A 24,901-nucleotide genomic window follows, 5' to 3' on the forward strand; every position below is an offset into this window, starting at 1 on the left:
AAAAACAACTTTAGACTCTTCCCAACAAAAGTTTTTGGGTGCATGCCTGGCTTGTAGCGATAAGATTTTAAATTTTCCCAATGTGACTTTGCTCAATTGACCCTACCTTATTTAACCCCATCACATCAATTACGGCTTAATGAAATTAAGTTGTATTGTTTAATCCAGATCTGATTTAGGTATTGTCTGACTGGGACGTACGCAGAGAATTGGTCCAGAGGATCCAAATCCCCGCCGAAATCCTGATTTTTCTGTAAATTTAGTCTAATTTTAAGGATGATTTCACACATTTTAATACAACTTATATTAAAATTGGATCTCTCAAAAATAAGCTCTTGTGGTGTGTCTGTTATCTAATATATTTGAAACAACTTTGTATTTGAAACAACTTGTGGTGTATTTTTTTTTTTATCATCTTACGCAAGTTAGCAGTTCATTGGTATTCAGTGCGTGAAAACTTTTTTCAATCATTTTCATAGCATAATGAAGTCTACCAGTGAACTAAGTCTTACCACTTTATCTTGTTCCTTTATCTTTAGCAAAAGCCCTCTACAATTTGTGATAATGGCTGGATCTATTTATGTAGATGGAGGGGAAGGATCTCAGTTGAGAGATGTAATACGAATTACCATACACGAGCAGTTTGACCCACACATTTTGGAAAATGACATTGCTATTCTACAGGTAAGTCTTAAGATAACTTTCTTATAGCAAACAGAATGTTTGGACATTTTTTTATGCATATAAAAGGCCAAAATAAAATGTAAGGTTAGTTATTGTGAGTTTGTTGCTGTAGACAGGCTGAAAAACAGTTTGAAAAGTTTCGGATTAATAAATAATTGCTGAGGACGAATATTGTTTGTTTATTTATTTCCAATATCAGCAGAAGCGAGAATGATAACTTTCATATAACATTTTTTTTTAATTGAGAAGATTCTAATATTGTGTATAAGCGGAAAAAGAACTCCCTCGTGTCTGAAAGGAACGCTAAACTTTAAAAATGCGATGTATAACTGAAAACGAAGAATGGACATCTATCTAATTTTACTTTCGAATAAGTCAATATGTTTTATAATAATACAGTCACACACACACACACACACACACAAAGTAAAAGTTCTGTACACCGGACCCCAGGTATGGATTCCATGTATTTTGTCATACTGAATCCAAATTTCGAAACCCCAGGATGATCGACCTATCTTTTTTTATGGGCGCAAAACTTGAGTGATTTTGGATAGGTAGGATATACATCACACAGCAATGCAAAAAAACAAATGTTCTGTTTAGTAGACTTCATGGTATGGATTCGATGTATTTTCTCATACTGAATCCAAATTTCGAAACCCCAGGATGATCGACCGTATCTTTTTTTTATGGGCGAAAAACTTGTGTGATTTTGGATAAGTAGGATATACATCACACAGCAGTACAAAAAAATGTTCTCTTCAGTAGACCTCAAGGTATGGATTCGATGTATTTTCTCATACTGAATCCAAATTTCGAAACCCCAGGACGATCAACAGTATCTTTTTTTTATGGGCGAAAAACTTGTGTGATTTTGGATAAGTAGGATATACATCACACACCAGTACAGAAAACAAAATATTCTGTTCAGTAGACCTCAAGGTATGGATTTGATGTATTTTCTCATACTGAATCCAAATTTCGAAACCCCAGGATGATCGACCGTATCTTTTTTTATGGGCGAAAAACTTGAGTGATTTTGCATAGGTAGGATATACATCACACAACAATACAAAAAACAAAATATTCTGTTCAGTAGACCTCAAGGTATGGATTCGATGTATTTTGTCATACTGAATCCAAATTTCGAAACCCCAGGATGATCGACCGTATCTTTTTTTATGGGCGAAAAACTTGAGTGATTTTGCATAGGTAGGATATACATCACACAGCAATACAAAAAACAAAATATTCTGTTCAGTAGACCTCAAGGTATGGATTCGATGTATTTTCTCATACTGAATCCAAATTTCGAAACCCCAGGATGATCGACCGTATCTTTTTTATGGGCGAAAAACTTGAGTGATTTTGCATAGGTAGGATATACATCACACAACAATACAAAAAAACAAATGTTTTGTTCAGTAGACCTCAAGGTATGGATTCGATGTATTTTGTCATACTGAATCCAAATTTCGAAACCCCAGGATGATCGACCGTATCTTTTTTTATGGGCGAAAAACTTGTGTGATTTTGGATAGGTAGGATATACATCACACAGCAATACAAAAAACAAAATATTCTGTTCAGTAGACCTCAAGGTATGGATTCGATGTATTTTCTCATACTGAATCCAAATTTCGAAACCCCAGGATGATCGACCGTATCTTTTTTATGGGCGAAAAACTTGAGTGATTTTGCATAGGTAGGATATACATCACACAACAATACAAAAAAACAAATGTTTTGTTCAGTAGACTTCAAGGTATGGATTCGATGTATTTTGTTACACAGAATCCAAATTTCGAAACCCCAGGATGATTGACCATGTCAATTTTGTTTTATGGGCGAAAAACGTGTGTCTTCCCTATCCAACATCGCTAAAAATTTTCGTCCCTGAAAAAACTGACATGGTAAATCGTTCTGGGGTTTCGAAATTTGGATTCTGTGTAACAAAACACATCGAATCCACGTTCTGGGGTCCGGTATACAGAGGGTTTTTTTTTAATTTTTTATTTTTTTTATTTATTTATTTTCTGGCTGTGTAATTAGTTGATATCTCCAAGTGTCGGTTTGCTGTACGCTACAGGTTAAAATCGTACTTATTTCCTAAAAATTCTCATTGTTTACAATTACTTTTTACTTTGCCCCGCTAACTTGCAGTTTCACAATTATTAATGCTCAAATCTAAATATGATTATGGCCTGTTACTGATGGCATGTTTCATATGGGTTGTCTATAAAGCTTGTTCAGAATAGCACTGCCCTAAAGTTGAGTTGATTTTGAGTTTAACGTCCCGTTCAGCAGCGAGATTATATGAGACGTGGACATACTGATTAACGTGGAATCCGAACCACATGAGCTCCCGTGCCCTAAAGGTAAACGATAACTACTGCCTGTAGTTTATATCAGCGGCGTAGCATAAGGGAACGCCGGTATGCCCGGCATCCCCTGTTAATGAGAAAAAGTACATATTTCATTATATATAAATTATTTACTTTTAATTATCACAAGTATTTCCACTGCAATGTTCTGAATGCCCTCTCTCGCCTTACTTTGATAAGCAGAACCTACGCATGCGCGTCATTCAGCTGCACATTTTCTGTCTTTCCTCCTGTCGTATGCTATGTTCCTTGGGCTTCCAGGCCTACTGCAAGCATCGGGGTTTTCGTCTGCTTTCTGTCGAATGCGCATGCCCAACTACTTACTTTCTCACTCCTCCTCACCCCTTGCAACTCTACATTTTGCTTTAGATATAAGCTGGCATATTCTGAAGTATTTCCAACTCCATCTGTTTTGAACTAAGCCATAGTTTCCGTACGAGCGGTAACGTCAAGGAAATAGAACAAAACAGAAATGGCTACTTCAATGCCTCTTTGAAGCATGTCGGTTATGTAAATAATAATATAAAAATAGTTATGCTTTAATCATAATTAAATGCATCGTAATTATAATCGTAATTAAAGGCAAACTATTAGTCTTCATCATAAATAAATAGTATGCCCAGCGGCGTAGCCAGAAACTCTTTGAGGGAGCTCCACCAGCATAAATATAAAGCATTCTGCAGAATCACTGTCACCGATCTGGTAGGTCATGAGAGCCAGCACTCCCCACTCCTCGCAAAGATTGTTTGGGCCCTTCAATCTCTGGATATCTGGCAATGAAATAGACACACTGGAACAGACTCCCTGAGTTGTTTTAAGTGTTTTCTATTTGCATCTTCAAATGATATACGTATACACTCAGGCCATATTCACGAACGGGCGTCTGAGTTCCGGACCCAAGATGACAAATTTCTAGGGCCGATATATCTTTAAAAAAAATAAATTAAAAAAAGAACGAGATTGAAGTATGGTATGCGGAGAAAGAAGCTGCCCACGAGAAAGAAATAAAGGGAACTATACTGAAAACAATGTTCATAAAGCAGTGGGGCGGAATTTTCTCGTCACAACGGTAGTGGTAAGAAGGGCCTGAGACAATTGCATATTGGTTTCTAACGTAATCCTCGTAATTTGTTCTGTATGCTCCCCTAGGCCACCAAAGAGGGTGGCCTGCCCTCCCCAAATTTTTTATAATCCAATATTTCCCCTTGTAATAGTATACATTACTGATTTCAGCACTATTATATCACACAAGTGACTAACTTTGGCATCCCCATTTCGGAATACTACGCTACGCTACTGGTTTATATACTGTGTTCATGCTGCTTAATACTGAATTATATTCTGCCTGACATGAAATAAATACTTGTGGATTTCATACGTGAGATTAACAATTACCGCTTGTTTCTGTTTGTTTCTTCCTTTACAGAAGTGTATGAAGATATCTTACTTGATAGAATTATGATTCACGTTTGCCCTGCAATCTCATCATACCAACATGGCTTTTTAACACAAAGATTGTTTCAAATTTACGTTAATTACACGCTTTTTGGCTCCAATTTTTGATAGAAGTGGACGAGTAAATGTTATATACACTGATATAGCAAAGGTATTTAACATTGCTGATCATTACATACACGTATATGAGCTCTGTCTTTTTAATTTTGCAAAACCTGCTCTAAAGCTTCTAGCTTCATATTTAACCCTTTCACTGCTACGAGTAAATCTGTTTCCGTGACCAAAAAAATAAAAATAAAAATATTTATTATTGTTTCTGGATTGTTTGATAGTCATATTAAGATAATATGGAAAAAATATCCTGAAAAATACATTTTGCGTAAGAAACTATACCCTCACATTTATGAGGGTAGCCACTTACGGTACACAAATGTCTATTATTTCTAAGAAAATATTTTTCATTGCAATTTTTTTTTTTTTTGTTTATACTTATATTCTTTTGAGTTGTATATGTGTAAATAAATAAACTTATTTCTGTAGTTTTGGCTTACATTAGTATGCTTTATTCAAAAATTGTTTCATAATATCGATGTTTGAGCTATTTTCTACCTCAAAGCAGGGGGTAAAAGTGAGGGGGGACGCGGGCAGGCACCGTCCACCCACTTCCATAAAATATCTATGGCGTCCCCTCACTTTCTAGAACATTACAATGGACAAAGATAGGCACGAGGAATGGCGTGATGTAAAGCGTCTCCTTAACTTTTCATAACATATCTGATTGCAATGAAGAATCTTCAGACATTTTGAAGAGAACAGATTTTTTCTCTTGGCATGGCTCTTGAGTGGAAAACTATTTATAGACAACTAGAATTTGCTCACACATTGAAAAGTTGTATCTGGAGTTGTTATATGTGGTAGATACTCTGAATCACTGCAGAGGCATGCTGTTATAACAGTTATTATTTCGGTGGTTATAGTTTCAACTTGCAATAGTCGTCTGAATGAGGAAATATTTACTATATACCAATCAAAAGCAACTAGGTGAGAAGACCTCGAATACTACTACTACGGAGAATAACAATACATTTCAATACACAGCGTTAAGACTCCGTCAAACATTATTTGTATTACGTTTTGTCTGACTGCCCAAAACAAATACACACATTTTACACGAAATTACTGAGTTTGTACTCGTAGCAGAATTTAAAGAAAACTCCTGCAAAGAATAAAAACAATATTCATTCTGTTGTTTTCAAAAGACACTAAAATCTGCTTTTTCATAAACAAAGAAAAAATAAATTTCTAGATTTCTGAAACAAAAAAGTATGCCTTTACTGGCTACCCTCACAATTGTGATGGCCGAAATTTAGGGCGTTCCCGCCAATTTGATAATTACCTTGTAGACATAACAAATTGCCCTAATGAAGAAATATATCTTAATTCGCAGTGAAAAGCATATATACTTACCAAATACACTTCAGACGATGAGTAATAGACTTCCAAAACTATGGTTCCCGAGGGTTTTCTTCAACTCCGCAGAACACACTACTCACAAACGTTGTGATTTCCAGTATACTGAACAAAAGACAATTCAGTACCTGACAACTTGTCATTCAGACACTCACAAATGTGCTTGTATCTAATTTGTGCACTAAAATCCTTTGATTGGCATTTTTTGCCAGAGTGAAAATAGCATTCACAATTGTGAGGGTATCTGCTGAAAGGGTTAAAAGATCGCAAGCAGTGTGTCCTTAATCATGAGTATGTTTCTAAATTCATAACGTTTGATCTGAAGTACCACAAGGATTGAATCAAGGACCCTTACTTTTTATAGTTTTTATTAATGATTTAACCAATTATATCAAAAGAATTATTATTTGCCGATGATCTTAAAATATATGCAGAATTAAATCGATTAATGACTATGAGAAATTACAAAATGACTTGGTAAATGTATTTGACTGGTGTATAGAAAATAATCTAAATATAAATATTAATAAACGCAAATGTATTTCCTTCACGCGTAGTAGAAACAGATTCAATTATTCCTACACGTTAGATAGTACTCCATTAATTAAAGAAGAGACGGTTAAAGATCTTGGCGTTATATTTGATAGTCATTTGACATTTGGAACCCACATTTCTTTCATAGTAAATGAAGCTTTTAGAAACTTAGTTTGGATTATAAGAGGTGGTAAGGATTTCAGAAAAATTGAATCTCTCAAAGTACTTTAATTCGCGTACGTTAAGTCGAAACTGGAATATGCTTCTCAAATATGGAATCCGGAACTCATCAAATACACTAGCAAAATTCAAAACGCACAATCCAAAATGTTTAAGATTTCTCACTTTCAACCAGACTCAGAACTATTCTATAGTGGTTTTCAAAGCTAAACCAAGTTTTCTTATCAGTAGTAAAACTGTCATATGGTTGTTAGCGGCCACGTGCGGTTTGTCAACCAGTTGGATGTTGCCGGTATTACAAAAGCTTAGCCGCTCTCAATGTCGCCAGGGTAAACAATGAAGTCTCGAACTATTCTTTCTGAGTGTTGCAAACCAATAAGCAGATACATAAAACCAGAATAACCATTTAAAATAGGGATAAAATACGTACAGGCCATTCAACAAGTAATTTTCTCTCCTATTAATATAATAATAATAATAATATGATAGTTTTTACGTCCGAGCCATTTCGGGCTACTGTGCATTTGCGGTAATGCAGGAAAATAGAATAGAAACTGGACCGCACGTTGCACCGATATTGTATTTTTTACCCGTATGAATCGGGTTTGCCCGATTGAACCGTATGAATAGAGATGACCTGATAATCCCGTTTTTATGAAAACAAGCTTAATCTGTCATTATTGTAAATGATATGTTGTTTCACTTTATTATCATAACACAAATTGTTTTAATTATCATGTACGAACTCATAACGAGTCTATTGATTCAAACGGTCCAAACAGGTCAAACACGGGTCAAACGGGTTTATCAGGTCTAATGATCGAGTAAACCAAACGCAATGGGCATCGGGCGGGTACAGTTTACCCGAAAAGTTCAAGTACTAATTATAGGTTAAAGTCAATACTTAAGAGCTCTAATTGTTTGCATTCACTTTTTTCTTTTTCCTTTCTTTTTTTTTAGGTAGCCGACCAACGAACTTGCGGATACATAAATATAAATGCTCAAATCTAAATTATTGCATTATATTATTGCAATGAGCATCAGCGTGATTTACTATTAGGAGTTAGCGTGATGCACTAATGTTAGTCTTTTATAAATATTATTATTATTATTATTATTATTATTATTATTATTATTAGTAGTAGTAGTAGTAGTAGTAGTAGTAGTAGTAGTAGTAGTAGTAGTAGTAGTAGTAGTATTTGTTTATGCCCTTCATGCAACTTAGAATCAATCTCACATAAAGCACTATATCAGACCTGATTGAACATTATTTTGAAAATTTTCACATAAATAGATAAAATAAACAATTGGAACAGCACTTCAAGAGTTCAAAACATGTCCTCGTTTTCGTTTTCCTCAGTTTCTGAGGATGATTGATCTATCTCGATGACAGCATGATCTTTGTCTCCATCAAAAATATTTTGCAAGACATGATAACTTTGTTCAATGTCCTGGGAAAACATTATTATTATTATTATTATTATTATTATTATTATTATTATTATTATTATTATTATTATTATTATTATTATTATTATTATTGTTATTGTTATTATTATTATTATTATTATTCGACAGGCCATCTGTCTATAATGACAATTTAAAACTTTCTTTTTTTAAAAAAGAAATGATTAAAAAGCATTCTAATAAGTACCTAAATCCTCATATGTATTAATATATGCAGGTTAATATCTGAGTAATAAAGCTATCATTATTAATTTCCTGGGTATAGTATCCTAATTTGTAGTTTGTCCAGTTTTTATACACGTGACGAATCACATTAGAAAGAAACTGATCAATTATATATTGAGCTGTATAACTATATCTTAAAGTTAGAAATAATATACTTACAAGCAGAGCAGATAAACAGGCAGAATCTTTATTAAGCCTATTACTAATATTATATATTATTATTAGCAATAATAATAATGATAACTAAATTCCTGGCGCAACAGCCTTTAGAAGGCCTGGACTTATGGCACTCATTTCTGTGGGGTAATGTGTTTAGAGGTCTGCACGGGCTCGGGCTACTATGATAACCGTAATGGGATTAGCCATCCTGAGAGCTTTATACAGTTCTACCTGAGTTGGAGCGGCAACGCCGGAATCTAGTTACAATGAAGGATTTATGGTAGGGACAAGTAAACCCTTCTCTCTCGCAGTATTTAGTCCATTGGTTTAGTGCTTCATCTTTAAGGCGGATTTTCATGCCCGCGTTAGAACGGAAGCATCACATGTAGCGTATTCATCGTAAATTATTTTCGTTTTCATACATCCGTGCGTGTATTGCGCCAAATTACTACTCGCTAGGTAATGCGCATGCGTAAAATAGATAGTTTGCGACTTTAGTTTGTGATAATGGATTCCCGAAGGAGAGCTATCGTTTTAGCTGGAATATATTATATTTCAAAACGCCGCCGTCAGAAGTATGTTAAGAAAATGTGGTGGGTTCACCCCATTTTCCAGCTTCGACGAGAATACGGAATATACAGGAACCTTTTCTTTGAATTAAAATCCGATCCGGATAAATTTTATAAAACAAATAAAAATATTTATAAATCATACTAAAGCATGTTTCAAATTACATTGCTTTTATTTTATATAGGGATTGATAATTTGTACATACCAGCTATTGTATGAACTATCTATTGTTCCCGGTAATACAACTAATTAATTACACAAATATAAAAGTACTAACCATCGATACCAATATTTTCAGCAATTTGATGGCATGTTTTTGTCCTTAATACTGAATCCTTGTATTTCGGATACTTAAGGTTGTCCAAATTTTGTTTTCTCTTACTTGTTCTACGAGCAGTTCTTCAAACGTTGTTCTTACCTCCGCCATGTTAGTCAGTGAATACAATAGTGTACGCGCGCTACTTCCGTCAGAATTGAACAAATTTCTACTCTGACGCGAGTGTAGCGCGCCATCTCCGATGCGTGATTTCATTGGCTGTTTAGCACAATCGCTCGGAACTCACGGAGGTAAAGGACACATGAAAATCCGCCTTTAGAGTTGAGTAGGTTGCCATCCTCGTCCTTAATAGCTGTATCATACAATATGGCTTGAAATCTTCTTTTAATGGTTTAACTTCTTCCTAGAAGGTTCTTGTCTGGTCTCTGTACCGCATATTTTCAATATCTATTCATTTATTCTCTGAAGTATACTTTTTCTTTTGTCGGCTTATTTTTTTCGCTTCTTTCCTTACTACGTTGTATGCTATACTGTTATTTAAAAAAAAAAAAATTGAGAAACCATTTCTTATCTATGCACCGAGGCAATATTTTGTAGGAAATGAGGTTTGGCAATTCTCATTCATAACGAAAGTAATAGTATATTTTCTCATTCTGCTTTATACAACCTCATCTACTTTTCTTCATTTCTCATTAATGAGAGTTTCAAACTCTTATTTCTAAGAAAAGATATTCTCGGTGCACAGATAAGAAACGGTTTCTCATATTTAAGGAAGTATTTTCAACAGTGTGCCTTCCTTTCTTTTCTTCTGTGCATTAGCATGTTGTTCCTGGCTGTATTCCGTTGCTCTATAGCTATATAGTCTTCTCTGTCTCACAAACCATACCGTTTCATTTGGGCTTAATCTTTTCTTCTATAGTTTATTTTGCTGCTCTAAGAATGTTCTCTTTTAATGATGTTCATACATCGTTGATATTTTGTTTTCATATCCATTCTGTTTCTTCCATATACTGAATGACTTTGTTCCTGTATTCATGGGCTCGTTATTCATCATTTAGTTTCTCTATATCCTATTTCTTAATTTTTGTTGAATCACATTTCTGCTATATATATATATATATATATATATATATATATATATATATATATATATATATATATATATATATATATGCGTTGATGTTCGTTATTACCAGCTAATGGTCAGAGTAATGGTAACTTTTATTTTTACTTTGAAAATAAAAGTGTTTGTTTGTAGGGTTCTGTTGTGTTTCCGTGGTTTTTGTACCGCTTTTTCACCGGAACAGGTTCAGTGCAGAAATAAGTAGGCGTTCTCCTTATCAACATCTGCCAAATCCCAAAATCCATTGAACGTGATTTGTATTTTCTCATCTGGTATTTCGTAACACTTTAACGACCACTTGCATTTCTCACTAATGGTGACAGCACTAACTTATTTACCAACTTTTGAGGTGTATTCGTGTCCTTCATTTTTCGCTTTTTGTTCCCATCTCTTTTTGTCATGTATCTGATTCTACTCTGTGGAAGCTTGGATGGAGAAGGCATTGCAGGTCCTGAATGCGATGGTTCTCCGTAATCTACAGGCACATAAACTTCACTATCAGCAGCTGAATTCTGAAAACCAAGAAAGTTTTCGGTTAGAATACTATTAAAATATATCTATTTTGCGTACAGTATTAAAGTTATGTCATGAGAAAGAAGTCGTTATCAAACATGAGAAAGAACAGCAAAGATGAGTCTTCACTAGCAGCCTTTGAATCTTTTGATTCTTTGGATTGAATCTTTGACTACTCTTGAATCTTTTCTCGAAGTGCTGTAACACAGAAATTTGTTCTAAATCACTGTGACGAATCTTTACTTTGAGTTGCACACTTCTCTTACATTTTCATTTTCCAGGGAAACCGAGTATATCACCTAGAATAAAAATATGTTCTCATTCCCTCCAATATTCTTGCAGGACAAAGCTTTAAGGTGTAACCATAAGTGACGATCTCTCATGGTCTGCTCACACGTTCACTTTAATCAAGAAGTTAAGTAGCGTGTGTTTTGCCTTATATAAACTTCAAGAAACGGTGTCGTGAGAAGCACTTCTTCGCTTTTACTACGTCAAGTTTAATTTACTAATTAGCTTCGAAATAATGCATTGGGGAATTGCTGAAAATAGTTTAAGCACTTTCCGATTGCAAAAGAAGAGGATTAGAATAATTACCCACAAAGTCATCATTTTCATAGAAGCAAAAATTTTAACGCTTCCCAGTTTGTATTTATAAATTTATTCTTTTTACTGTGAAAAACGGGTATCTTTTTACCTTTAACAAAAATGTTCCTAGCTATAATACAAGACAAGACAGTGACATATTTGTGATGCATCAAAAATATTTTAATATAACCAAACCATGTATATGAATTGTGTTATGTTGTATAATAAACTTCCTATGTACTTAAAGAATATGACTAATGTTACCTCTTTTTGTAAGAAATTATTTAACCAAGTTGCTGTAAAGTTCTATTATAGTATTAAGGAATATTTATGGGATTCATTAAACAGAAACTTCTCCTCAGTACATGCCAGGTGTGGTATAAATGGCTTCCTAATTAACACAAATATGGTCATGTTTATATACTTAATACATTCTGTCTTATGGTTTTATATTTTAGTAAGATGCATAAGTGTAATATGCTATATCTTCTGCTACCTAATAATATTTTGTATGTATTTCATTGACAGCTTTAATGCTTACATGAGAATTTCTCGCGTTTTGTAAGCTAATGAAACATGCAAATTAAATATATGTAATGTTAAGAATATGTTAGTATTTTAGGTTAGAAGGTTAGAACAGTATTACGTACGTACCACTCGTAAGAATACAAACAAGACGGACATTTTCCAGGAACTTGAGTGAGTGAGGCAAGCCTACGAGATCGAGGCTGTTGGCCAACAGTTAGAATCAGATGATACAGCGTTTTTAAATAAATTAACATGATTTAATTTAAAATGAACAAAAAATCAATCAGTACATCACAGGCTTAGGGTTCAGTCGGCTTAGGGTTCAAACCGGTGGCCCACGTTCTGACTGGGTTTTCTAATAGTTTCCTTAGTAACTCCGTGCAAATCCCGATTTGTATATGCTATCGTTAACTTTTATAAAGTTGATCACTTTCTTTCATATGTGATCTCTGTCTATGAATCCCGTACCTTATTGTTTCTTCTTGTAGCTACCACTCAAATAAATGATTTCGTTTTGTCTTTGGTGAATTCCCTTATTGTCCCATCTCATCTTCTATATCTCACAATTGTCCATATTATACCTTTGAATTTCATTTATTAGGTCTTGAAGTGCTCCCGGTCTATATAAAGTTCTGACATTCCATATTCCTAGTACAATCTCTTTGTCCCATTCCCATTTCCGGTACCGTTTTCTCTTGACTCGTTCATTCCAGAACTATTCTTCCGATCTTCCACCAATGATATTTTTTCTAGTGTTGGCCTGACAACTAGCCTCCAATCTGGAGAACCAATCTCAACTTGTTTTGTCCATTTATCTTCTATAAATGTTTCATATTCTGTCTCCAGCAAGGGAATAGCCCTTCAAAGACAAAGTTGACCTAAATGGGAGAAGTGCTAGTCTTCACTTCAAAAAATCAGATCTGCCATTCCGTGTGCTTCAGCCCATATTGATGCTCAATATTTCATTAACAACTCTATATAATATGACATAAATAATTACTCTGGGAAAAATCCAGAAAGGATAGTTTACTCTTGGAGTCAGATTTTTCAGGGCGATTTTCATTTAAACGACTTAGGAGATTTTGTTCATATTTTATAAATATTTCTTTATTAATAATCTGATAACATAATTCATCGATTCTGACACGATGTGCAAAGGATAGTTCATTCTTGAGATTGAGTCTTTTAAGATGATTTTATCAAAAACAACTCAGGCGCAAGTTTATTAATACTTCAGATATAAATATTTCAGTAATAACACTTCAAGGCGGCTTAAATATTTTCTTATGAGAAAATCCTCCATTCGTAATTTACTATTGGGGAAGGGTATATTTTTGGTTGATTTTCTCAAAAAACGACTCATATTGTAATGTTTTTATTTCATTAATAATCCAGTAGTAATGGCGCCAGTTGAGGAAACTTTTGCTCCTCTGGGTTACAGATCTGAAATTTGGTATTTAATTTTTCATTTTAAAATAGTTAAACACTAGTTTCAGTGGTTTTTCTTACTTAATCTAGAAGAGAAGGAAAAGGTTTGGTGATCGTTCACTAGATGCTCATACGAGGTATTCAACTATGGTGCGAGAGATTCATTTCAGACGAATTGCTGGGACATTTGCTACTACCAATATCATTTGAATGTTCATTGATAATATTAATGAAGATTTATCTATTTTGGTGACTATTTTAATCCATTTTCTGTCTACTTGATAGCCTATTACTCAGTTTTTATGATGTCTGTAGATCCAAACCCTGCTTATGATAATCGGGTTCAAGAGTTACATCTCACTTTACAAATATAATGTATATTCTTGTATTAAAATGTTAATACATCACATTAATTTCTTAAAACTAGATTGAACTGTTGAACTGTGAATTTTATCTTTTCTTTCCCAATAAGGTGGACTATGACTTCCAATTTACTACAACCATTCAACCAATTGAACTTGCGAAGACAGTTCCAGAAGAAGGAAGTATAACTACAGTATCTGGATGGGGTACAATACATATGGTAGGCCTAAATAATACAAATTTAATATTATTTTATAGTTATATAGATGGGAATTCAATAGTAAATATAAAGCAACTCTTTAGTCAAGCATATTGTCTAAAAGTTTATTTATTTATTAATTTGTGTTACTATTAAGTTGTTATGGTAAGTTTTGCTTGTGAATTAAAAATAGATTCAAAAGTTTTCAAAAAGACTAAATTAATAGTATCAATGCTTTGTATAAAATACCTCTCCTACTCAGAGAACTTTTGTGATAATGTTTTCAGCTGACTAGTTCTTATATTATATATAACATATTTTTTCTTCGCATTTATGATATTCATAATAATGGAATGGATACTTAATAGAGCTATAGGGTGATCAAAAAGTCACACAACCCAGAAGATAAATGGGTTGAAAATTGCCACTACTTACTACTTCGTACATGTGCACTCTTATAATCATATTTCTCGTAAGATGTTTTGAACAGTTCATTGATGTAGTCTGCAATTCTTCCATAGTATGCGGATGAGTTATGTAATGCTACGTTTAGACGGAAGCATTTATCGTAGCATTTCTCGTAGCAGATGTGCTGCCAAAAATCTCGTATAATATTCTATGGCATCAAAAGTATATGGTTCTTTTACATGGTAGGATTTTGATAAGCTTCTTGTCGTGACGTAGCAAGCAAATCACTGGAGAAGAGCGCAATTATGGCTCCGAAACTAAAAACCGAGATATCTGTCGTTATTTCTTCTAAAGCCCTTTGTGGCATATGATTATTATGATAGAAAGGACTTTTAACTTTGTACAAACAAGGATGCTCTTCATATTTTTCAATCAGCATAATAATAGTGTCCCTACTACCATCGGCCTTATAATGGGAGCTACCATCGGCCTTTTGTCATCCTAGTGTTCACGTCTTGAGTAGCTGTTTTCTGGAAGACGACAGAGTCTGACTCAACAGTAGATGTAATGAACACAATGTCGTGATACATCGCACCATCCAACGTTGTGCCATTGCTGTGCAGCCCAATGGCAATAGGCATGTGCCCATTCTAGTCGTTATCGATGTTATCATGCACACAAAAAGTAACCAAGAAAGTTCTTTCCGTCTTTGACGTCCCATTGACCATTAATTACAGAGAGTAAACGAAATGTGCCTGCCAACCGATCAGCAATTAGTCTGACTATCTATCTACCTTCAGGAATACAGGCACGTTGTGCACATACAGAAGTCATAGTGCATCCAGTGTCGAAGAGAAATGGGTATCGAAGCAGCTTGTTCGCATGTCTTTGTTATATGATTTTAAATTGGGCGTGTCAGGTGCCACATCAAGTCACCGCATATGCCAGGCATTGGTTCCAGAAATTCCGTTCAAAAGATGTGAACCTTTCGGATGAACCTTGCAGTGGAAGACCACATATGTTGGATGACTAGGTCCTGAAAGCAGCCATCGAGGAAGGCAGTGGTCTAACGTGTGATGAACTCCCAGAAACGTTTTATGTTTCCGCTGAAACAGATTGCAGCTGCATGGGATAGCGAAGTTATACAAATTAAGCAAGTGGGTACCCAAAAACATTTATAGCAACAAACAAGGAACAACGAATGATAGTTTCTTTGCTATTTGCTTGCTCGGCAACTGAACACACCGATCTTTGATCGCTTGCTAAGTGGTGGTAAAAAGTGAGTCCTCTATAGGGATGCGCACGAGACGAGTCGAGACAGGATTTTCCTGACAAAATTCGAGTCGAGACACGGCTCTTCCAATAGAAAAATACACATTTTCGAGTCGAGACAGGCACAAATCTTGTCTCGTGCGCATCCCTAGTCCTCTATGACACTCCTAAGCGTACCATACATTGATTGTCGCCAGATGACCCTCTTCCTCACACCGCAAGGTCACCTCCGTACTCACGAAAAGTTATGTTCTCTGTGCATTACGAGCTTCTACCACTTGGTCAGACCATCACTGCTGAACTATACTCTCAGCAGGTGCAAAGAGTGCGCCGTGCATTGCAAAAGAAGGAGCCGGCATTAGTGAATCGCGGGAATGTGCTGTTCCTGCACGCTAATGCCAAGCCACAAGTGGTAAAGAGAGCACGAAGACCCTTTAGCAACTTGATTGGGGAGACACTGTGCCATGCACCATATACATTGGACGTTTCACCAGCAAATTACCACCTGTTTCATTTCCTCGACGACCACCTCCGTGGGAGATTGTTCATAATCGAGAAGACCTATGGAACGCAGTCACCAACTTCCTTGCATCCACTCACCAGAGTATTTTTGCAGCTGCGGGAACGTTGGCAAAATGTGTTGAATACTGATGGAAATTACTTCGACATGCAAAGGTACGTACCTTCCACTGTATTGCTCTCTGTTTATCACTGCTCTAAACATTTTAGAAATGCATTAGTTTTCAACCCTACTTTTTTACTAGAATGTTGAACATTTAAACTTTGTCTTTTTTCTTCTTCTTCTTCCAGGAATACTATGAGGTGTCTCCAATATTAATGGCTGCTGATGTGAACACTTATACAGACGCCTACTGCCGATTTGTATATCCAGTAATCTCGTATGGTTCACTGTGTGCTGGAAGCAATGCTGGAGGAAAAGATTCCTGCCAGGTATATTGTTTTAATTATAATGAAATTAAATTGCAATTTGGAAGCTTGGAATACCCGAAGTTCATTAGGGAGAACTATAATTAAATTTTCAAGCTGTCGTTCTTCGTTTAGTTATTCTTTCAAAGAAAAATCTATCACAAAAACAATAGCATACTGTATATCGTACGCGATCGACAAAAGTCATCCGATCTTAAACGAACTTGGCATACGTGGTCCCTAGTTCGATTCCCGGTGGGAGAACATAAAAATGGCATCTCTACCCAATGTATTGTCGACTCCTACTTTCTTGACCGGCGAGCACCAGATTCGATATGGGTATGTAGAGAACCGGTAGACTCTGTAGATAGCATATACGTTGGTCTCGATGTCGCAAAGTGAGGTGTGTTCAAACGAGTCGAAAAATCGAACGACGATCCCGACAGTATTGTAGTCACTTCCTGGGTCACAGTGCGCCATCGGAGAGGCTTCCGGTGGTGGTCTTTGGGTCTATCCTCATCTCCTGACTCTGTTGCATAATTCTGTGCCACACATTACCCATGAAACCACAGAGATCCAGCAGAATCCTCACAAGAAGTGACGAGAACCAGCCCAGAAGCACGTATTGTTTACTTGTGGGACCTCGTATCTCTGGTGATCGACATGTCCCATGGGCAATATGGGTATGGGGAGAACGTATAGACACGTTAGTTTCCGAATATGCAAACCGCGATGTCGCATTTGAAGTTGTTCCAGTGCCACAAAGGCCGTTTTGAGCTCCGGCACTAAACAACTTCAAATGTGACACTGGGGTTGCATATCCGGAAACTAGCGTGTCTTCCCATTCTCCCCATATCTACAATGCCCGAGGAGCCAATCGGTCACCAGAGATACGCGCTCCCACAAGGAAACCATCCATGCTTCTAGACCGGTGCCACAAAGGCCCTTTTGAACTCCGGCACTAGAACAACTTCAAATGTGACACTGGGGTTTGCATATTCGGAAACTAGCATGTCTTCTCATTCTCCCCATATCTACAATGCCCGAGGAGCCAATCGGTCACCGGAGATACGCGCTCCCACAAGGAAACCATCCATGCTTCTAGACCGGTGACACAAAGGCCGTTTTGAGCTCCGGCACTAGAACAACTTCGATACTGGGGTTTGCATATTCGGAAACTAGCATGTCTTCCCATTCTCTCCATATCTACAATGCCCGAGGAGCCAATCGGTCACCGGAGATACGCGCTCCCATAAGCAAACCGTCCATGCTTCTAGACCGGTTCTCGTCCCTTCTTGTGAGGATCCTGCTGGATCTCTGTGGTTTCATGGGTAGTGTGCGGCATGGAATTACACAACAGAGTCAGGAGATGAGGATAGACCCAAAGATCAGTGGCGCAGGGTGACCCGAGAAATGACTACAACACTGTCGAGACCGTCGATCGGTTTTTCGACTCCTGTTCGAACACACCTCACTTTGCGACAGCGAAACTAACGTATTCGTGACAAACAGAACCTATTGGTTCTCTTCATACCCATATCGACCCTGGTACTCACCATTCAAGAAACTAGGGAATCACTGGAGACGCCTTTTAATGCATTATGGTGTTCCAATTCCAACTCAAACTATAGATCCACGTCTCATGTAGTCTAGGTGGCGAAAAGGAATGCCAAGCTTCAACGAACAAAGAAATTTGGCGTAAAGATAAATCTTGACTCGCTTAGTGCGTATTCAAAATATTTTCCTATGCAGATCTTTGATTCCCGAGAGTTATTGACCCCCAATGATGATTTCAATAATTTACCCCCAAGAATGAATATCAATTACGGTAGAATGGAAGGTACTGAAAAATACTGGAAAGCTACATTTAGCACAATCGAAGATATGGCCCTTGGACGGGAGGGGGAGGAGTATTTCGTAGCTCAGAATGAAAACCATCGCTGATTGGCTCTCTAATGTGTGGTTTGCACTTAGTAAAATTTTCGCAGAATAATAATAATTGCTACATAGAATAAAAATTCTGGAAAAACATTTTTGCAACCTGTACGAATCTCTCCTACTTTATATACACTTAGCAAAAGTATTGCAGGGTATATACATTGTAATTTTAAGTGTGCACGTTCATGCACATAGCCAGAATTTCGTTTTGGGGGAGGAGGATAAGGATGTGAAACTCTTTCAAAGTTTCTGCTTTAGGAACTTCTTTTATAGTCTATAGGTCTGCATGTGGCGCCTGGAAAGCACACATACCTAAATTCATTAAATATCAATTTATTAACTATCTATTGATAAAAAATGAATAATTACTGATTTCTCTTTTAATTATAGGCATACAGTTACTACAAAACACAATGAAAATAGTTAGCCATTACCAAAACGTTTTACATAGAGAAAACCTCGTACCATCTGGAAACTAGACTCTCGACGCTATTGACGCAAAAAAAAAAAAAAAAAATCATTTCCAAACACTGATATAAATAAAATGCTCATCACTCGCTTAGTAAAGTGTGCTACTTGTCACAAGAAAACACATTTCTGAATACAGCTGAAAATGTTTTTGACCGTATAATTACGTTTGAAACTTCAATATCGAATGTGAGTTCGTGATCTTGGATTTTGTTAGTTACTCCGTTGTTTACTTCCAAATATTAGATTTTTGTTATACTTAAGAAGTACTGCTTAGAAACACTACATCTGTATTCAGTGTTTAAAACTGAAATGTCCACACACGTACTTACCGTTCAAACCATTCAGCATTAAGTACAACCTCTCCTAGTACACCTTTTTAAAATTGAGTAGAAGTGTGTTCGTAATGTGAGGAGTTTTTATAAACAGTCTTCCTCCTAAGTATTATTATACCTAATATTTGGAAATGAATAAAAATCAATGATCACCCACTCATATTTAACATTCAAGATTCAAACTTAAGTATATAGACCTAATAAAAAACTGTCGAACTATAGATTTCCCGTTATTACACCGAAATAGTACTAAAGGAAACAAAAAAAAAATACATGTCAAAGGAAGATTCTAACTTATGCTAAATTACACTGAATAGATACAAGTTACTGTCTTTATTAAACCAAAAATATTACAAATTCAGCATACTCCTAATCCTCAAGTAAATTTGATTCTTTCTCTGAGTCATATTGCTTGACGAATTCCATCATAAACATCTCCTTCACTCGAATCATTATCAAACACTGTCAACTTCTTCACCAGTGCCCTGTCTAGCAGGAATTTACATTTTACTCGGTGATTTTGAATTTACTTGTTCAAATTTGGTGAAGTAAATATTATTCCTAGAGTAATCCATTTACTCGGAGTAATAGCGCCAAGAAACACAACCGTGTCCTACTCCGATTTTAACCGTAGAGTACTAACATGGGTGAAAATTCACCCGTGTTAATATTTACAGAGTTTTAAAACTTCTAAATTTATATAGTATCTTTATTATTTTTTCTATAGCAATATGGTATGAAATTTTCCATTAAAGTATTTATTTAGAAGTTTTCTTTTTAAAAAATTCAAAAAATTGACATTGGGCCTCATCAAAAAAATCTTATTTTGCCAAGAAAACATTTAATGCAAAATTTACTTTTTACGATCTCTCACATCTCATATATAATTTTTATATACTATTAGCATATATTACCCGCTTCGCTGGGTTGAAATGAAAATTTAAATGTACAACTCCGTATCTCATGTCATCTCAGCGACTCCGGAAACCATGGATTCGACACTAATATGAGTTATTTTTGATCAGTTTATGACAGGGCTGTCCACAAAGGGGGGCTACGGCGCAAACTGCGTCATTGAAATATTTGGGGGGGTAAAAATCTATATAAATTTGTTTGAGGGGATGTACAAATTAATCAAAAAGATTTTTTTTCATGGAAGAACACCTATGGATAGACAATTGAGGGGGGTGCGTCATGGACATGAGGGAGGGTGAGCACCACTGTTTATGAATTTCCCTTTCCCCCTCCCCCAGGATGGGAGACTGAATTTGAATTTAAACAGGATCAGAAATGTCACTGTTCATCTCGGCGACCTCAAGAACTATAGATTCAAAACTAATATCGGCCATTTTCAATACCCCTCCCCATGTTGTGGCATATGGCATCGGAAGTGTCACCGCTCATCTCAGCAACCCCACAAAAAGGGTATTCAGCACTAATATCGGTCATTTTCCATCATTTTTAAATATCTCTTCCTCCCCCTTCCTAAGTTGCGGGTTTGAATTTGAATTTAAACAGGATCGAAAGTATCACTGTTCATCTAAGCGAACCAGAAAATTATAAATTCGACACTGGTAGTGGCCATTTACGATCATTTTTATATATATCTCTTTCTCTCCCTCCCCCAAGTGGCGGGGCTGATTTTGGATTTAAACCGGACCGGAAATATCACTGTTTATCTGAATGATCACGAAAACTATGGATTAGACACTAATATTGGTCATTTTCGATTAATAATATATATAGCTCCCCCTCCTCCGTGCTGCGTCACACGGCATCAGAATTGTCACTGTTAATCTCAGCTACTTAAAACTATGGATTCGACGCTATGGATTCGATGTCATTTTCTATCAATTTAAAATGTTTATCCCCCTTCCCTACGTTGTATCCTCCCCCTCCCCGACCCATGTTTCTATTTAAAATTTTAAAGTTGGGCTCTGGGCCCCCATGAAGGGCACCGCGACAACACCATTCGATGTACCCCATGATATTTCCTATTTGAGTTTTTGTTTGGTTCATTTATGTTCCTCGATATCCCATATAATTTTTAGCGATTTTTCACCCCAAATTGGAGTCACTTCACCTTCTATTTAGAGACTTTTTGTGTCAACTTTTCGGCAACATTGACTGAAAGTGTCTCCTATTCAACATTCTAATAAGTTTCTTTGTCTTTGAGTTAAAGTCCTATGTTTAGCAGAAGGGGTCCAGCTCTTTTCTCTCTCTCCCTCTCTCTCTCTCTCTCTCTCTCTCTCTCTCTCTATATATATATATATATATATATATATATATATATATATATATATATATATAAACAATTTTGGTAATTTCTGTTCACATTCGGTTAGTTTAGAGTAGATTTTGTTAGATTAGGTTAGTTTAGGCAACGTTAGGTTAGTTTAGCTTATGTTAAATTAGTGCAGGGGTCCCGCATAATTTTCCAAAAAATGATAGAATTTCGCTTATTTCTAATATTAGGTTAATTTAGGTTAGTTCAGATTAGCTTAGGTTAGTTTGTTAGGTTAGATTTGGTTACGTTATGGTACGTCTAAGTACTTGTATCATTCATTTCTCCTGTAAATTTTGTATTTTTTACGTGCTTCTGGACCCCTTGTACTAAACATACTCCGAGTTAAAAAAATGCCTTTACATTTCAAAACAAAATTTTACTTGAGAAAGAAATTACACTTATTTTTTTTTATTTTATTTATTTATTTTTAATGACGTTTATTATTAGAATTATTCTAGGCGATAAAATTATTACTTAAATTTGAGAACATGCCCAAATACAGTTATGCTTTTGTTACCGTTCCTTAAAAATGACGATAATCAGTTAAATTTCAAGATGCATATATAATTCGGTGTTCGTATAAAGTAAGTTATTTTCAATGAGCCAGGAATATAAAATTAAAAGTTAGCAAGAATGAACCATTGACTGCTCGTGGTCAATGAATCTAATTAACAATGCCAAGAAATTGTTTTACGTAAATAATAATTACTTTTACGAATAAGTAGCAGTTGGCAATTTTTTTGTAATGGATCACAGATACTGCAATCAAAATTGTGAACATTATGATGACGACACAAACGTTTTAATGTGCGAATCGTATGGAGCTCTGAAGCTTGATCAGGAACATGGGAAGAAATCAAATATTTCAAGGAATATGGAACATGGTATGGGATTATTATTGAATTTTCCTGGCAGCAGTACACCGAGGTTGAGCGTTGGTCCTTTTGTATTAGGTTTGTGCACGAGCATAGCATTCATATTTCTAAGTCGAAAAACAAGTTATTGGTCGAGCAAACTTAGGCATTTTGTGCCAAAAGTGAATAAGAATTTTTTTACAAATTTTGTACCAAAAGTGAATAAGAATTATTTTAGAAATTTTGTACCAAAAGTGAATAAGAATTCTTCTGGACCAAAATAATATGAGACTTCAGAGCTTTCATTATATATTGGTATCAAGAAGTCATGATTGTTTCTCGAAAAGAAGAGAATTACAAAATGGTGTGTATAGTAAAATGAATGTAACTATGTAAAATTGTCACGTTGTAAGTTGTTTTAAATGTACATTTTGTGAAATTGAATAGCCAACTGTCAATTTGTATGATTGAATAAACAATCCATATCTACAAGATAACGAATCAATTTCTGTTTTGAGAATAATTATTCAGCACATTACTTTTATTGTTTAACCTTTAAGTCAGATTTTACATTGGATAATTCATTCGTTTAAATGAATATTTTAAAATTTCATTCATATTTGAGATAAATAGTATTTATTGGTTTCAGGATCCGTTGTTACAGTAGTGAATTCTACCATTAAATGAGTTTCTTAGTAATCGAATTATTGAATAAATTGGTAGTAGTCGGATGCATAGATCAGTCCACCAACTTTGCAAGATGTCGGAAGTTCAAAACAATGTATTTTACATCACTTTTCTTGCTTTAAATGATACTCTAGTACGGATGGCATTTAGTATCTCCCCTAAATCCATTGACGGCTCCGGAACGAGTACTATGACTTATAGTGAGCCATTTCAAAAGAATACTGGGAATGAAAGTTAACAGTTCCGATCTACTCTAACCTAATCATCAACGACTACGTCACAAAATAATGAACCGTAATCACTATTAAGTGAGCCAGAGTCACAACCAAGTTATCTGGGAGGGAACTGTATTATACCTCTCTAAAACATGAAACATTATTTTCCATGTCCAAATAATTGTGTATAGGTTGATAATATGCGTGCAAACTGATATTTCATAAAGATGATTATATCTTGTTGAAAACCGGCGCCATCAGAAGTCACTATAAGCAAGAAAAAAGTCACTTGATGTACTTCAGAGTAGGGTAAAGCTGGTGAGCCTGCGTGGGGGATGTCCGTAGGAAGAAGGTGCGAAGCAACGGTTGGTAAATGCTGAAATGATTATTCTTGCGAAAAACATCCACCAACTCATGCTAGATCTTAGGTAACACTACAAATGAGAATCGTATTTATTTCTTACTTTTTAAACCTACCTTGTTGAAGAATTACTATTTTTTCTTCAAAAAGTATTGAACAATCCCAAGGATCCTACAATTTGGTGATAATATGTTTCATGCAATAAAAATTAATATGAGTACTCATACACTGACCAGCCAGAGCATTATGACTACCTACTTGATATCTGGTATGTTCGTCCACCTTTGGCTCGTAGGACAGCAACAGTGCGGTTTGGCATAGAACAAATGAGACCTAGATAGGTGAATGGTGACCTCATATGCATAACCAGTCACTTAATTCCAGTAGAGTCCTCGAATGAGGGCGATGATCTCAAATCTGACGTTCAATGGCATCCGAAAGGCTCAATTGAGTTAAGATCGGGGGAAGTTCAGGGGGCTATTGCAACGTTTGAAATTCACTAATAGGCTTCTCGAACCACTGCAGCACATCATTCGCTTTGTACTGCTGAAAGATGGCATTCCCACTGTCCAAGTCTCGAGCAGCTATTTCCCTGAAGATGACGGACTCTGACCTGGCCATCGATCTGATGACGGACACCATGTAACGTTCCCATTGCTTGGCGGTCCAATAAAGATTTGTATGTGTCCATTCCAGTCGTAATCGACGATGATACGCGGTTAGCATTGGTACATGGGTGGGATGTCAGCTGCAGAAGCTCATATCTAACGGCGTACGATGAACTGTGTGCTCAGACATACTCATGTTTTGTTCACTAAGTTTACTGTTACCGTAATTGTGGTGTCTTTTGCGCTCTACCCTGTTGTATAATCTCGAGTCTACGACATCTGAAGCCTTTAATGAGATGTAGCTGCCCCATGTCTTGAGGTTTGGTACTGGCTTCGTCATTTCTTTCCCGTTATGGAAGACACCGATCACGTCAGCTTTCAAACACCTGACAAG

The 24,901-nt window shown here is 35.9% G+C and overlaps 1 protein-coding gene across 3 annotated transcripts in view; it reads left to right on the forward strand.

Annotated features, from left to right (window-relative positions):
- LOC145668157 (trypsin-1-like) overlaps positions 1 to 24,901 on the forward strand; it is a 131,132-nt gene that overhangs the window by 102,640 nt on the left and 3,591 nt on the right. For all 3 annotated transcript variants that reach the window (XM_081735747.1, XM_081735750.1, XM_081735749.1), the window contains exons 4-6: positions 540 to 684; positions 14,058 to 14,168; positions 16,638 to 16,778. In XM_081735747.1, coding sequence (XP_081591873.1) covers positions 540 to 684; positions 14,058 to 14,168; positions 16,638 to 16,778 — 397 coding nt within the window. The remainder of the gene's footprint in view (positions 1 to 539; positions 685 to 14,057; positions 14,169 to 16,637; positions 16,779 to 24,901) is intronic.

This window comes from Thermobia domestica, chromosome 13, assembly GCF_964235325.1.
Source record: "Thermobia domestica chromosome 13, izTheDome1.hap1.1, whole genome shotgun sequence".
Classification (NCBI taxonomy): domain Eukaryota; kingdom Metazoa; phylum Arthropoda; class Insecta; order Zygentoma; family Lepismatidae; genus Thermobia; species Thermobia domestica.